The sequence below is a fragment of the Gobio gobio genome (genome assembly GCF_949357685.1).
Source record: "Gobio gobio genome assembly, chromosome: 18".
In the NCBI taxonomy this organism is placed as follows: domain Eukaryota; kingdom Metazoa; phylum Chordata; class Actinopteri; order Cypriniformes; family Gobionidae; genus Gobio; species Gobio gobio.
Genome location: NC_137111.1, coordinates 5,829,084 through 5,845,475, shown reverse-complemented (window position 1 = coordinate 5,845,475; position 16,392 = coordinate 5,829,084). Strand labels below are relative to the sequence as shown.

General features: G+C 38.4%; 1 protein-coding gene across 5 annotated transcripts in view; it reads left to right on the top strand.

The window, feature by feature from the left end:
• dst (dystonin) overlaps positions 1–16,392 on the top strand; it is a 338,403-nt gene that overhangs the window by 125,445 nt on the left and 196,566 nt on the right. For all 5 annotated transcript variants that reach the window (XM_079842865.1, XM_079842868.1, XM_079842869.1 and 2 more), the window contains 4 exons: positions 5,309–5,475; positions 7,616–7,728; positions 10,502–10,608; positions 13,215–13,334. In XM_079842865.1, the coding sequence (XP_079698991.1) occupies positions 5,309–5,475; positions 7,616–7,728; positions 10,502–10,608; positions 13,215–13,334 (507 nt within the window). The remainder of the gene's footprint in view (positions 1–5,308; positions 5,476–7,615; positions 7,729–10,501; positions 10,609–13,214; positions 13,335–16,392) is intronic.

Below are 16,392 nucleotides of genomic sequence, written 5' to 3'. Positions count from 1 at the left end.
TCAGTCTTTCCTCACCCACAGTCTAAACACCATGTGCTCTGCTCCCTTCCGACAAGCTATAATTACACCGGCCGGCAGATTCCTCTGAGTTTACTTCAGTATCAGCACGTACACGTATTATATACTCACAGATCTGTAAATGATTGTTAAGCTGCTGGTTTTGTGGTATAATGTGTTTCCTTAAATCGGTAGGTGTTGGCTTACCTTTAGCTCCAGGCGTTTGATTTTAGAGCTGAAAATCCTTCTTTGTAATGTGAAGCCATGTGAGATGTCTAATGGTCATTGGACACGTCTACATTAGCTACATTGCTGTATTGATTTGATATGATTTAATGCCTACATGGGGACTACTATAAATATCTCTAAATGAAGAAACAGATCAACCACATCAATAATTCAGCCTTTCTACTTGCACCAGCTGAGCCTCAATGCTGAAACAAGCATTTAAAAAAGGGCAAATTACATATATTTGCTGATATTATATTAATAGGTAAAACACAGTCCTTTTTTTGTAATTTAAAGGTTAAAGGAACACGCCCCTATTTTTGAAAATAGGCAAATTTTCCAGCTCCCCTAGAGTTAAACAGTTGAGTTTTCGTTTTTGAATCCATTCAGCCGATCTCCGGGTCTGGCGGTAGCACTTTTAGCATAGCTTAGCATAGATCATTGAATCTGATTAGCATCTCGCTCAAAAAAATAACCAAAGAGTTATGCTAAAAGCTATGCTAAAAGTGCTACCGCCAGACACGGAGATCGGCTGAATGGATTCGAAAATCTTAGGGGTTGGACAAAATAATGTGAACCACTGTAAACCCTAACGCTCAAAATAATTAATTGGTTTGAGTAGAGCCAACTCAAATTAAACAAATTAGTTCAATCAAATTAACTTTTATGAGTATTTAGAACTTTCACTTTCTTTTGAGTTCTCAAAACTGACACATTTTAAGTAATCTGAACTGTTTAATTGTTTTGAGTGGACTAATTTAGACAAACTAAATAAACTAAAAAGTAAATGCTAAAACGAAGTGTTATATTATATATATTTTTTTGCAAGATTAATGTTAAGGTGGAGATTTAGTAGTGTTTAATGTATTGTAATGTATCAATATGGCTGAAAACTGTATCACGATATAAGTGTTTCATATCGGTCGATATCAATAATTATTGATATGTTTTTTGACCTATTTAAAATAAAGACCAGGAGAAAAATATTTTACATTTAAACATTTTTATTTTAAACTTAACTTTCCTCTGATTATAATCCCCTCAGTTATAAAGGCAGAAATGTCAACACAACCATGGAAAACACTCAAATAATTAAAATATAGTCTAAAATTTCAAATTTCAATTATCTCTTAACATTAAGGTGCAGTGCCTCCGTTATTTCTTTGTAACTGTTACCGTTAAGATGCTTTGTCATAAGGCACTGATGCAGAGTAACATTACCTCTCCATGTAGTTTCAAAGGCTGAATCCAAAATAGCCTCCTATACCCTAGATAGGGCACTATTTGAGGGGACAGCCATTTGTAGTGGTGACCGAAACCATAGTGGACGTTATTGAGTGCACTCATTCTATCCCACTTTGCACCGCAATAACAAGTGTACAGCCGATGTACACACAGCTCCTGTCCAAATTTGCTCACTCGTTTTCATCACTCCTTCAAGTGAACTGTATAAGTGGACTAAAGTAGGGAATATGGTTAGAGGGTTTAGGGGGCTATTTCAGATTCAGCCAAAGTCAAGAATAGCACAACGGCGAGCGCATCGAGTATAAACACGTCCCCAAACGAACGAGGCGCGCGTGCTCAGCGGAGGCTCACACTGCGGAGCCAGACGAAAGTATAAACAAGGCTGGCAAAGCAAGTTTGTGGTATTACCAGTCCTGACTGCTGTCAGACTTATACAAGCCAAAAAACTGGCATACTGGCGAGCTGACTTGTTTTCCTGATTTATCAACAATTTCCTCGCTCGCTGCGGCACTCATTTTCCACTTATCACTCCACGCCGGTTCTGTTACTGAAGAATGAATCCACGAGACAACGATATGGCGTAACCAGATATGATACAGTTACCTGATTGGCTGTTAGCCTGTCACTCCCTACGTTGCTTGGTTACCAGAGGAGTGCCTTTGTTCATGCAACCAAACTTGCTTCGCAACCTCTGGTTTCTTTCTGACGAAGAAAAAAAATTATCGAACGCATTTTTATTGATATCGATTACGTGTCTATCGCATATCGTTATCGTTTTATCGCCCAGCCCTAGTTTCTGTTATGTTTTTTTTTTTGTAGGGTTACCATCATGAGCTTAGTTTGAGAACATATTTATGTTAAATGTATTATATTGCTGTCCTCATTTATATTACTATGCTAATGCTACCAAAGCATTGTGTAACCAATTAGCAAGGTGGCATTATTTGAATTAGATAGTTAAAGCTAGTCAAGTTTCCACTGCTAAAAATTATATTTTTTAAATTAAATGTTTGAATTGGCTTACTCAAATATTTCAAGTTCAGAGTAATTAAAATGCAAGTTCTGCTTACTTAAACTTTACATTTTTTTTAGTGCTGTCAGTTAAACACGTTATTAACGCCGTTAACGCAAACCTATTTTAACGGCGTTAATTTTTTTATCGCGAGATTAACGTTCTTTTTGGTCTAACAAACTTTGTAGTTTTTTCACATGCTGTTGCAACAACTAGTAACGTTAGAAAAACTACAACACCACTCCGGATGCAGCTAGACCGGAAACAAAACATCAGGCACGCTGCGGCTCGCTGCCCACACTTGTTTGGGCCATTAAAAGAGTAGACCTGGATGGCAAGCGTGAGACGCCGAAATGAGAAACGTATTAAGCCATGGTTTAACTCAGGGGTCTTCAACTAAAAGTGCTTGTCTTGAGCGCTGCTTTCTGCTCTGATGGTGCGCTCACACCGGACGCGAATGAAGCGTTTTGCGCGAGTGATTTAAGTCAATGCAAAGACGCAAATAGACATTCTGCGGCGCGGATTAAGCGGCGTGCAAGTCGCGTCATTCGCGTCCGGTGTGAGCGCACCATCAGTCTCTTCTTCACTGCATGCTTGACCGCGCGTCTGGGTCTGAACGTAGTAACTGAGCATTGCAACGTTAACTGTTTCATTACGTCAAAAGGCTTCGCGGTCCGGATTCGGACCGGAGTCCGCTAGTTGGCGACCCCTGGTTTAACTGCACTATAGGCGGAGTCCTAGTTTACCTTGCATGTGCACTTTGTAATTTTATTTTGTATCACCCTGTTTTGATCCCTTAGAAAGGGCTGTTGAAGGGGCTGTTTGTGCAACAAAGTATTTTTTTCACCCTTTTATTGATGGACAGTGTTACATTGTGTGAGCGATTATTTGCTCCAAGTGTGAATGACTGCTTCAAGTGAGAATGTTGGTGTGAAATCGAACACTAAAGTATGCCAATGTTGTTTTCAATAAAACAAACATTTGAACAAAGCAAGCCGATCCACTTTTCTATGTTGATAAGAGCATTAAAATAAGAAAAAATAATGGGACAAAAAGAAATTAGATTAGATTAGATTCAACTTTATTGTCATTACACAAGTACAAGTACAAGGCAACGAAATGTAGTTTAGGTCTAACCAGAAGTGCAATAGCAGCAAGTGCAGGATATACAACGTTTGCATAAGTGCAGGACATGGATATGTACTGAGTATATATAAATATATCTATAAATAGAGAGATGGTTATTACTATAAACAGAATTTACAGGTGAATATGTACAGTGAATAATATACAGATGGCTATTACTATAAACAGAATTTACAGGTGGATATGTACTATGAATATAATATAATATACAGATGGCTATTACTATAAACAGAATTTTACAGATAGAGGTATACAATGATATGTTAGGCTAAAATGAGGAATATGGCAGTGGATTAAGGTAGTGCAATAAATTATGGACAGAAGCTATCCGAAAAAAAGTGTAAAAGTGCAGTGGAAGTGATTGCATATTACAGTTAGAAGTACGGGCATTTAGAATAAATAAAAATGTGCGATTAATTGTGAGTTAACTATGGCATTAATGCGATTAATCGCGATTAAATATTTTAATCGTTTGACAGCACTAATTTTTTTACTTAAAAAGTTTGAGGCAACTGATTGAGTTCTGTCAAATGATTTGGGTTTACAGTGTGGGAAATGGGGAGTATTTGCAGGTGTTTTATCAAATGTTGCCTTTGATACAGCTTCAATCCATATTAGAATAGATTAACACAACTTTTGTAACTTTTGAGTGTTGTCTATCAGAACATCAGAGGTGTTGCAGAAGGGAATCTGCTTTCTCACTCTTCGCCCCTAAAACTGCCAACAGTAGTTCAATAATATTCAAGTCAGGTGATCAAACTGACCAGGGCAGATGATGAAATTCATCTTGGTGCTCCAACAGTCCAGGTTTTATGATCATAACACCATCTTTCTCACATTTTAGCAGTGGAGTCTGAGATTACTTTCATTGATGCTGGCTTTGTGAAGTTTTCTGTGGTCAGGGTTTGTGGAAACATGGTCTTCAAGACACAATCCTTCTTAGTGTTCGACAGTCTCTGTCATTCAATTTAGTTTTTTTGCCCTCTATTCTTCTTCACTGATGAAGTCTTGCCATGTTTTGTGTTCACAGTCATAACGACTTGTTATTAAAGGTGCAGTGTGTAGTATTTATGAGGATCTATTGACAGAAATGCAATATAATAAACTTCACTATGTTTCCAGTGGTGTATAAAGACCTTACATAATGAACCGTTATGTTTTTATTACCTTAGAATGAGCCGTTTCTATCTACACACACCGCGGGTCCCCTTATAGTGAAGTCGCCATTTTGCACCACCGTGTTTCTACAATGGCCCTAAAGGGACAAACTTCTCTACAGAGCGCTAGCTACTCTCTGCTTTTTCAGGCGACATGTTTGTCCTGTGTCGGCCACCGTAGCTTCTCTATGTGCTCCGTAAGGGAGGGGTGAGCGGTGGGCAATTGCAATTCACAACCTCACCACTAGATGCCGCTGAAACTTACGCACTGCACCTTTAAAGAGATGCGCAACAATCTTTTATGTGCATGAATGAAATAACATCATGGCAAAAACTATTAAATGTGAAGTCATGCACATTAATTCAATAAATAAGGTGTAATTCTGTTACATAACATTGTGTTACAGCATGACCATTTCTTTACAGATTGCTGAATATGGCTGGGTTTGAAAAGAGGCCCTGTTTCTGTTATAACACAGGCCCTTAATGATATTAACAAAAGCGTCATGTTTCCCGCCTGCAGATCTCGGAGATCCATGTGACGGGAGAGTCCGAAGACATGACAGCCAAGGAGAGGCTTCTGCTGTGGTCCAAGCAGATGACTGAAGGCTATGTAGGTGTCCGCTGTGACAACTTCACTACCTCGTGGAGGGATGGACGACTGTTCAATGCTATTATTCATAAGTACAGGTAATGTCAGTTTCCAGAGCATATCCATATCTGTCTTTTTTATCTGTTTGCATCTGATTTCGTGTTTTAAAGGGTTCAGAATTGCATGATGAACTGTGTAAAACCCTCTTACTTGGATTTGACTAAACACTGAGGCTCTGTTTGAAACCCTAGCGGTGTGTCTCACTCTCTGCTGTCTACATTGGCAGTAAAGGCAACATTACGTCAACATTTACCAGCTTCTTTGTCAGGGTGCAGGGTTGCTGAATGACTAAAGAAACGTTATCAGCAAAATGATAGAAAACTGTACATTTCTCGTCTATTGCCACCCACTGCTACTTATACCAACGCTCGAAATAGCAAAGTTACAATAGCAAAATATGTGGGAGAGCATTCCTAAAATGTGACGATATTGTATTGCAATAGGTAGCACTTCAAAGTCGATACCGAATAAAAACTAGTTAGCACAGTATTTGTAATAGAAAGGATTTAATGACAAAATCTTGTTATAGTTACACTTAAAATAGTTACAAAATAGACGTATACGATTATAAAAACTTATACCATTAATCGTAACCAGCATGAATAGAATGTTACCTGAGAGAAAGGAAAGAGAGAGAAAGAGATAAAGAAAAGAGGAGGCCAAAGAAGAGAAGGGCCAAAGAGCAGGCCCCACGAAGAGAGAGAGCCAGAGAATCAAGAGAGACAGAGCAACCGTTGCAATATTATTTGATCCTTTCCTTGACCATGTGACTGAATCCCAAATGTGAGACATTCAAACTGACCAATCAGATCAGAAGGTGTGACACACATTTTGGCCTACAGCATCTCTTTGTCTTTAGGAATTCAAAATGGCCCTTGTGGGGGGTTGATACTGTAAAGCAAACGTCTTTATTCAATTTCAAATATCTTTGATTATTTTCAATCCTACAGCGTCAAAGGTTTCTCTTTACAAGCGTTGAGAAATGTAGCCAATCACAATCATATCTGTTGAGTACATGAACGCAATGGCCTATCAGAGATTCTAGTCAGTAAGTTAGTCAGAATCCACTGAAAATGCACAAGGTTTTGATTTGTTCTACATGCACTGTAAATACAGACTTATACTGACTGAGTCCTGGAAATGTACTGGTGTGAGTTTGGTTATAGGATGCAATTGTCACTCCTGTAAATAACCATAATGTGTGTGAACCGTCTTAAGGACTCAGATACAGGATTGACAACTGTATTCAGTGAGCTTGTACTTTAGAGATTGACATCTTTAGTGATTATAAAGATAGGCTGTTCTCTTGCTTTCTGTTTATTACCCATTCACAAATAGTTTTTCATGCTGCAAAGTGTCTGGATTGACAACAGTATTTAAATGTGAGATTAAATCTGAAACTGCTATGATTGACCATGAGGCAAAACAGGGCAATCTTTTTTAAAGTACTTTATTCAAAGGTTTTTGCTCTGGTACCACAATTGGTACAGAGAACCACAGCATTTGACTGGTTTTGTGCGGTACAGAATACTGAAATTTGCCCGTCATTCAAACTGAATATCGTGTTTCACTCTGAAATATAATATTACATTGTGTAAGTAAAATAGGTTACGAGAGTGGTTTCTTACACTAATACAGTATGGTTATCTCTTATCTCTATTCCTGGAATGATCTGTTGCGCCTCACTGTCATAATCTGCCCTTTGATTTATTTTGATGAAGTGTCACAGATGACCTAGATTCTGAATAATCATTTCTTTGTGCAAAGATATTTCTAGCCATCTCTATTCCTGTCAGTCAGGGAAGGTCTGGTAGTGATAATGATCCTAATGAGTGAATCTCAGCAAACCTGTCAGGAGCATATCTGGGTCATGTTTCACCTCAGAAACCCTGTTTTTCTTAAAGAATATAAAGACTATTTTTGGGACCAAGATTCTTAGCGCTCCTAATAGGCTTCATTTTCTCTATGCTTGATTAAGTAAGTGTACATGTAAAGTCTTTGACACTGTCTTGTCACTTATATCCTACGGGGATTTACTCTAGGGTCCGTTTGCATAAATGAAAATGCCTGTCACAAACAATCAAACTAATTTTGATTCAAGCAAAACATATCTGTCATTGAAAATCATGCAGAGATTGTGAGTTAAGATCATATTGTCATGATTTTGTCTTCAAACAGGCCTGACCTGGTCGATATGAGCAGAGTTTCAACACAAAGTAGCAGATCAAACTTAGAGCAAGCGTTCGGTGTGGCCGAGCAGCTCGGTGTGGCCCGACTGCTGGACCCAGAGGGTGAGTTTCCACCATCCTAATCCATGCTGACCTCCAGTTATAACACTGTCTGACTGCAAGGGGTCAAACGTTGATGTTTGGGCTGGAGATCACCAGTGGAACCATTTACCATTATTACATTCATGTTCAATTGGTACTTTTATCACAATGCTGCTTGCACAAACAAAACAAAACAAAAATATTTTAAAATGTATATACTGTAAAAGTAAAATAATACGTTAATAAGTTATTGTTAAAGGGGTGATGAATTGAGAAATCAACTTTCCTTTGAGCCTTTGCTATATAAAAGTTAATAGTGATATAAGAATATCCTGTAAGTTTCAGAGCTGAAAACGTCCTTGTTAGTCAAATAAAAGCTTTTATTGACACCAGACCCAGAAAACGAGAGATCTCAGAATATGTCGACCATTGACGTCATCGAACGCAGAAGCTCCGCCTCAAGCCCCGCCCACCGACTCGTGGAGCTAAACGGGTCGCGCTACCGAGCAATAAACATGCGGGTTCGTTCGCTTCATTTCACCGCAGAATCGATTGTAAACAAGACACAGGTCGAGACTGGATTTGCAGACATATTGAGATTAAAACACAATGCTGAGCTTCTATATTGGATCCGACAGGAACGGTGCAACACACTAATGTGAGTAAAACATGTTTTTATATGTGTTAGTATTGCATTGTTACAGATAGTTTGATATCTATTGATGACATACCTTAGCACGCAGTCACAGGCTGGAGAAGCTGTTATTGGTTCATTCGGGATCAGACTCGGACTTATAACGCCAGCTCGCAAAGCCCAACGTCCCGGGGCTATGTGTTTTACAGACGGGCTACCAAAACGTAAACCCAAAACGGGCTATCTTAAATAGTGAAATAACATTCCTTTCTTGCGTGCGCACGTGTGTGTTCCCGGTTCGTGGTTATATTCACCGATCGGGCGGGCCAAGTAATACAAAAATAACATTCCAATCAATCGCGGGTGGATGAGAGATGAATCATTGTGTTTATTTGAATCTTAGCATTTCTCCAGACGTTTTCAAAACAATCCCCACATGTACTGAGGGAGCTGAAGCTCATTAAATATGCAAATCTTATCCAATCCTAGCCGTGGGCGTTTACTTCCAAGTCTTCAGTGCGGCACACCCATCAAAACCGAGTGCTTTTCAGAGAGCCTCAAAACCAAGGCAGAAAATAGCCTATTACTTATTCATTATGAACAGTATACATTTTTTTTAAAAGCCAGTTCATGACCCCTTTAAAGACACAGTGTATTACTTATGAGTAAATGTAGCATAGGTGACACTCATAAACGAGGGAGAGTTGGATCCAAATCCAGAGTAAAGCTCTATTCGTAGTAACTGTTCTCACGTGGACGTCCGTAAAAATAAATGTGCCTCAGTGATAAACTCGTGCATTCAGATGGAGGAGCGACTTTTGTGATCCTGGGAACACTGCTCACATGCTCAATAACATGATTGTGCTGTAAATAACATGTCATATGCTTGGTATAATAAGAATAAATGCATATTTCGTTTAATAATAGGAAAATAATAACCTAATTATCATTTAATGATTTCAATCTGTTTAAAAATAGGAAGATATATAGAGGCACATTATAGTTAAAATGTTTTTCTGTCTTGTGTTTTATCTCAAAATAAAGGATGTGATTTTATTCCACATGGAAATGAGCGGGAATAAGTGAATACAGCCTCTTATTTACATGATGATGTTATTTTAACATATATAATCACTGCTGTAATAACGGCCCATTTCTAATGTTTACGTGCTTTTCTTTTTTTTCTTTTTTGAGCGGTGATGAAATATATTGCTCTTGTAAATACTTGCCAGCATTTCAGTATAAGAGTCTAGATCTTTAAAATGCATCCAAATTACAGCAAAGCGCAACCCCGTACGGTGCTCTGCAGGGGTCAAAAAGGTATAAACAGTGAATTTTGAAGTGATATATTCTTGAAAACTCAGAGATGTGGATTTGGACGGTAATTAAATCACCACACGACCTTGTGTTTGTCTGAAAACAGGAGGTAATTCGAGAAAAACACTGACATTCTGGATTCAGTCGACAATAAAATCACTGACACGCCCCTGTCAATGATGACAATACCTTATGACCCCACGAGAAACAATTACCATCTGAATAGGGCTTATGAATCTCATTGGGACTGTGACCAATTGCTTACAGTATATTCTTCTATTATACGTCTCTGGATAAAAGTGTCTGTTAAATGCATGAATGTAAATAGTTACAGGATATTAAAAACACACAGGCCAGGTTTGACAGTAATGTCATTAGAAAAGTATGTCATCCTTATTATGCCAATGTATTCTCGTTGAAAACAGTGATGTTACCAAGCATTTCAAAACTATGACGTTTCTTTTGGTGAAGTGTGAGTCTTCATGGATGTGATTGATGAGCTGCTAGTTAACACAACTCTCCCAGATTTCTGAAGTGACCCATCATTGGTCCATGTTTGTCTGATGCAGCACAGCGGGACACCAGAGCGATGAATCTGAGCTGTGTCTGGATGTCAGATATTTCACCTTGCAGTTTCACGGGGTTTCATGGTCATTTGTAAAACAACACTGGGATCTAAGAATAGTATGCAATGCCCAATGGCCTGAGCAGAATAAACATTGCATTCAACACTTAATAGAGACCGTTTTGTCTGTTCTGAAAGGAAAGGTGACATCAATGATTGTTGTAAAACTGTTGAGTGGTTTCTAAAGTAGCGTTCTAACTGTTTGCCCTTTCGAGCAGATGTCGACGTGTCGTCTCCGGATGAGAAGTCGGTCATTACTTACGTCTCAACATTATACGATGTCTTCCCGAAAGTACCGGAAGGTATGGAGGGCATCGGTGCAAATGTAAGTACAATCACAAATTCATAACAGAACTACCCTTGGGAAAAGGAGTACACTTTAGCATACTTTTAATAAGAGTACTTATTATAGAAATTACTTATTACATAATGTCAAGTGCAAACTGAATGTAAAATGTATTGTAATATGTGCTTAATTGCATGTTAATTAAGTGTATTGTAGGTTAAATTTATATTCAATGCAATTCGCTGAACTTTTGAGTGATTTTAACTTTATGTCATTTCTAGTGCTAATCTCATCCAAAATAAAAGTTTGTTTACATAATATATATGTGTGTGTGTACTGTATATAATTATTACGTACATACATAAATACACATGCATGTATATATTTATATTTGTAAAAATATTTATATTTTTAATATTATATATATTATATTATATTATATATATATATATTATATTATATATAAATATTTATATTTATATATATTATATAAATTATATAAATATATATATATATATATATATATATATATATATATATATATATATATATATATATATATATATATATATATATATATATATATATATATATATATATATATATATATATATATACAGTATATATATATTTATATACAGTATTTACATGCAAATAGTTCTTAAATATATACATGTATGTGTGTATTCAAATTTACATACTAATTATACACAGTACACACATATATTATGTAAACAAACTTTTATTTTGGATATGATTAATCATCAAATACTGTATATTTATGACATTTATTAAAAATATAACAAATTTGTTCTTAAATATATACATGCATGTGTGTGTGTGTGTGTGTTTATATATACATGGGTCAATGACAAATACAAAATAATATTTTTTTTAAGATAACATTTTTATAATTTTAAGCAAAAGCATTTTTATGTCCAAAAAAATGTGTTGTGTTGATTTATATTGGTTTTACAGCTTTTAAGACAGCATTAATTCATTATTAAACAAGATTTCTGATTTTACCACCCAGCAAATGTCAGGTGGAGCGACCATATATTCATTTAAAAGAATATACATATACAATATACATATGAATCATTGTAAAATGCATATCACATGGTAAATCCCCTTTCCATTTTCTGTGTATTGCCCTTTTAGTCCAATTCATATAAACGGACACTTTTCTATGTGTTCAAACACAATTTTCCATAAGGAGTTCTATGTTGTTTTTTTTTTTTTTTTTTTTGTATACATTATATAACGGTTTACAGTTACATTTCTTACTTCATTTTGCAATTACAGTGGGAATTGATAGTTTTAAATGTAAATTTGCTGGTCGCACCGCCTGACATTTTAGGTCTTTGAAACACCACAACTCAAAAAGTCAATTGAATTTCAAAAAAATTAAAAGAGTATATTATAAAGGAAATAGTGTAGATCAATTTGATATGTGACATGTATTTATTATAATTTTTTTAGGAATATAATGATTTCGGACACAAAAAATACATGTCATGTCATTGACCCACATAATCATTACACACACACACATATATTATGTACACACAAACTTTTATTTTGAATGCGATTAATCACGATTAATCGATTTGACTGCACTAATATCTTAAATGCTGCTTAATGTACTGACAAGCATTTATATCAAACTAAAACTTGAATGTAATTTATATTGAAGCCTGTATGTCATGTATTTAAAAGATATTTGCAATTACACATTTGTGATGAAGTTGCAATTTAGTACATTTAAAGTATATTAACTCTAAATGTAATATTGAATAGCACACTACAGGTTAATTATACTATTGTACATTTCATGTGCTCTAGTTACATCTTCTTTAAAGCATGACAGAAGATTATTAATACATGTTTTAAAATGTACTTTTTTAATTTGACATTATTACAAAATGCAAGTGCAAAATGTTAAGTGTACTTAAGTGGCCTTTTATTTCATTGGTATTATCTGCACGTACAGTATATTTTTTAAATATACTTTTAATATTTGAAGTGCACTATAAGTACTATAAGCACATCTTTTTTCTGAAGTGTTTGATTTGATTGAAATCACTACGAATATAAATGTCTGAAATGGCTCTTCAGTGTTCAGTTAAATGTGAGCTGTGTGTGTGCTGATGGCACTATAAAGCATATCCTGTCATTGCCTCTGTCTCTAAACCTGTCTGTGACTGAAACACAGAAATATGCTCATGACTCTCCTCTCCAGACTGATAAACATCTCAGGGATGTCAGCAGCTACCTAGTTTTCCAGCTGGGTGGGCTGATGAATTAGTCTTGGTATATGCAAATAAACTTTGTGTCTACATTTGTTTTATTACATAAGCATTCCATGTTTCGTGGAGGGGTTTGAAGCTTGTCATGCAGGGAATTGAACCGAGTTGACTTTTAAGGAATCTGTTGATTCTTTGGAGTCATTCCCAGAACACTGGATAATAATCAGTCACATTAAGCTTGAATACAACATGCTTGCAATTCTCAAATAAATGAGCAAATCAATACAATATGATGGAAATACTCTTAGAAAGCCAAGAAGTGACACGTACTACAAACTGATGAGATATAGACCTTGATCAAAAGACTAAAGATGGTTGATGTTGTTCCCGAAACAGGATGTGGATATTAAATGGGTGGAATACCAGAACATGGTGATGTACCTCAGCCAGTGGATCAAACACAACGTGACTGTTATGTCAGACAGAAATTTCCCCAGCAATCCTGCAGAACTTAAGGTGAGATGCCTCTCGGTTTTATTATGCTTTTAGGAATTTATATATATTTTCAAAACTGACTACTCTGTGGGTTTCCTGTATATGGAAGCCCATTCCACCACATAAAAAGCATGCTTTTGAGAAAATGATGACTTAAAAAGTCAAAATAGTGAAAGAAAAGTCTGTAATTTTGACTTTTTCCTCACAATTATGACTTTTTATGTCATGACTATGTCAATGTTATATATAAGTTTTGTCAATATTAGGAATAAGAATGTCACAACCAGTGTTGGGGTAACACATTACAAGTTACACGAGTGAAAAAAGTAATCAGATTACTTTTCCAAGTAACTAGTAAAGTAACGCATTACTTTTAAATTTACCACAGAATTTCTGAGTTACTTTGTTTTCCCATTTACTGACTGACAGTTCCCTTTCGAGGGAACTCGCACTGCATCGGGACGACGCTTTGGGGATACTCCCTTAGCATCAGCGAATCTGAAACCAGAATGCCAACTAGGCCAATCCGATTGGCGTGCGTGATGACGTCATCGTGACGGCATACCCGGAAGTATAAAAGGGGAGCTGGAACGTAATGGCGGTAGTTATTGCTCTTCAGCAAGCGCTATCTGTCAAACTGTCTGTCTATTTACTGTTGTATGTCAGTGAAAGTGTGTGATTGAAATGAAGTGTGAAAAAGTGAGAGAGTTCAAGCAGTGTGTGCATCCTTGCCCTCGCTACATGTCGGGCTCGGATACACACCTGCTGTGTGTGCACTGCCTGGGCGTTCAGCATGCTCGAGCGGCTCTCGAGGGAGCCGCTTGTGAGCATTATGAAAGCTGACGCTCAGAGTGCTCCGCTCTCGGCGTGAGCCCCGTGGATCGGTCCCGCATCTGCCGAGGCGGTGCGGCGAGGCTGGTCATGGGGCTCACGGATGGACTGTCAGCAGGACTGGGACTGCTGAGGCATCTTCCCAGTCTTTATCTGACAGTTCAGATGTTCTCCTTCCCCGTGTGGAAGCCCGCGCTGCGGCTTCTTCCCCCGGGGCGGAGGACGCGATGTGTGAGAGGTCTGATTCTGAGGAATTAGACGTACTCAGCATCGAGGCAGTCAAAGTCATAAGCACTTCTTAAATATGCAAGATTCCATCCACGCGATTGCTGGAAAAAAAGAAAAAAAAAGGCAGCGCGCAGGTTATGGGTCTGCAATTAATGTGAACACACGCGATCGGTGTGCATGAGATACTGGTTGGCTTAACGGACGAGTCCGTATAGTAAATAAATCAGTATTTGTCTGATATGGCTGCATTTAAGTCTGAGGATTTAAATGAGATATTATCTGACTCTGAGGAGTTAGATATTCAGTCATTTCAGACCATGTTTCACTGTATTGTGTGACACTGTTTGGCTTTTTTCTCGAGGGATGAAAGCCAATTGTATTATGACGGCTTGAACCACGTTGCTGAGGCAACGCGGGGTCTATGAGTCCGTATAAATACAAATAAAACAGTGTCGTCTGATTAATTACGGCTACATTTAATTCTAAGGAATTAAAATTAAATATAATCTAACTTTGAGGAGTTAGATATTCAGCCTATCATTCAGACTATGTTTCACCTTATTGTGGCTGCATTTAATTCTGAGGAATTAAATTAAAATATTATCTGACTTTGAGGAGTTAGATATATTTTTTATTCAGCCTATTATTCAGATCAGGTTGCACGGGTTTGGTGATTATGATGGCATTTAATTCCGAGGAATTGAGTGTCATGTTATCCGACTTTGATAAGTTGGATACTTTAATTCTGTCACCCAAGCGTGTTTAACTTGTGAACTGGATATTCATCTAAGATGGAGCCCTACTGAAGTTGATGTCGTTCTCGCCGCCTTGTGGCCTGCGGGACACATCAGTTTCAGGCAATTGCTAATCGCAGTGTCCGCTCTAGGGTTGTGGCCCTGTTGAGCTGCTCCCTTAGATGAGGCCCCCTGCTGGCCAGCCCCCTCTCCCGGGTAGGAGCGATCGAGGTCGCCTCCCCTGTGGAGTTTTCGGGAATCGATGCTGTGTTCCCGCCGTCTAGTACGCTTCGGGCCACATCGTTTCCCCGTGCACGCGTGCTGCACCAGCCGCCTCTAGCAAGTCTTGCGGTGGTCCAGCAAACGCGTACGCACACCGAAAATCTTCCTCGATTTCGCCCTGCCAGTAAGCCGCTTCAGGGGGTCGGGGAGGAGGCTCGGTTGACACCCGAGACCGGCCTCGAGAGGCTGGTTCCCTTAGCAGATTATCTCGGCGCATGGTTATGCCTCCGAATATATCAGCTTGGGGCCTGCGACTGTAGGAAGGGGCATACAGACTGCAGTCCGGTTACCTTCCCCTGAAGTTCAGTGGGGTGGTCTGGACGGCAGTGGTCCCTGGGCAGGTTCGGGTAATGGAACAGGAAGTTCACTCCCTGTTGGTAAGGAGGCCACAGAATGTGCTCCTCCGCCAGACAGGGAGTCCGGGTTCTACAGCCAGTACTTCATAGTTCCTAAGAGGGATGGCGAGTTGCATCCAACTTTAGACCGGAGGTACTTGAATCGTTCTCTGAGGAGATTCAGATTCAAGATGCTTAGCATTTCCTCCATTGTGATTCAGATCCAGTCTGAGGACTGGTCTGTCACGATGGGTCTGAAGAGGACGCATACTTCTCTGTATCCATCCTTCTGTGTCACAGGAAGTTCCTGAGGTTCGCTTTTTGGGGCAAAGCGTACCAATATCGGGTTCTTCCAGGCGGCCTGGTCTCTAAAATGAAGCTAGGCCACAGCATCACTGTGAAGCAGTTTAAGGTCTGCTGGGGCTCATTGCGGCTGCGTCCAACAGAATATCTCTTGGCCTGCTGCATGAGACCCTTACAGTGGTAGCTGGGAATCAAGGGGTTTTCCTCTGGGGGAAAACCATTCTGTATGATCAGGGTAACGCGCAGATGCCTTCGTTCCCTAGTCATATGGAAGAAACCTTGGTTTCTGTCCCAGGGGCCAGTGTTGGGAGCGTTCTGTTGCCGGGAATCCGTTTCAACAGACGCCTCCCTCACTGGCTGGGACGT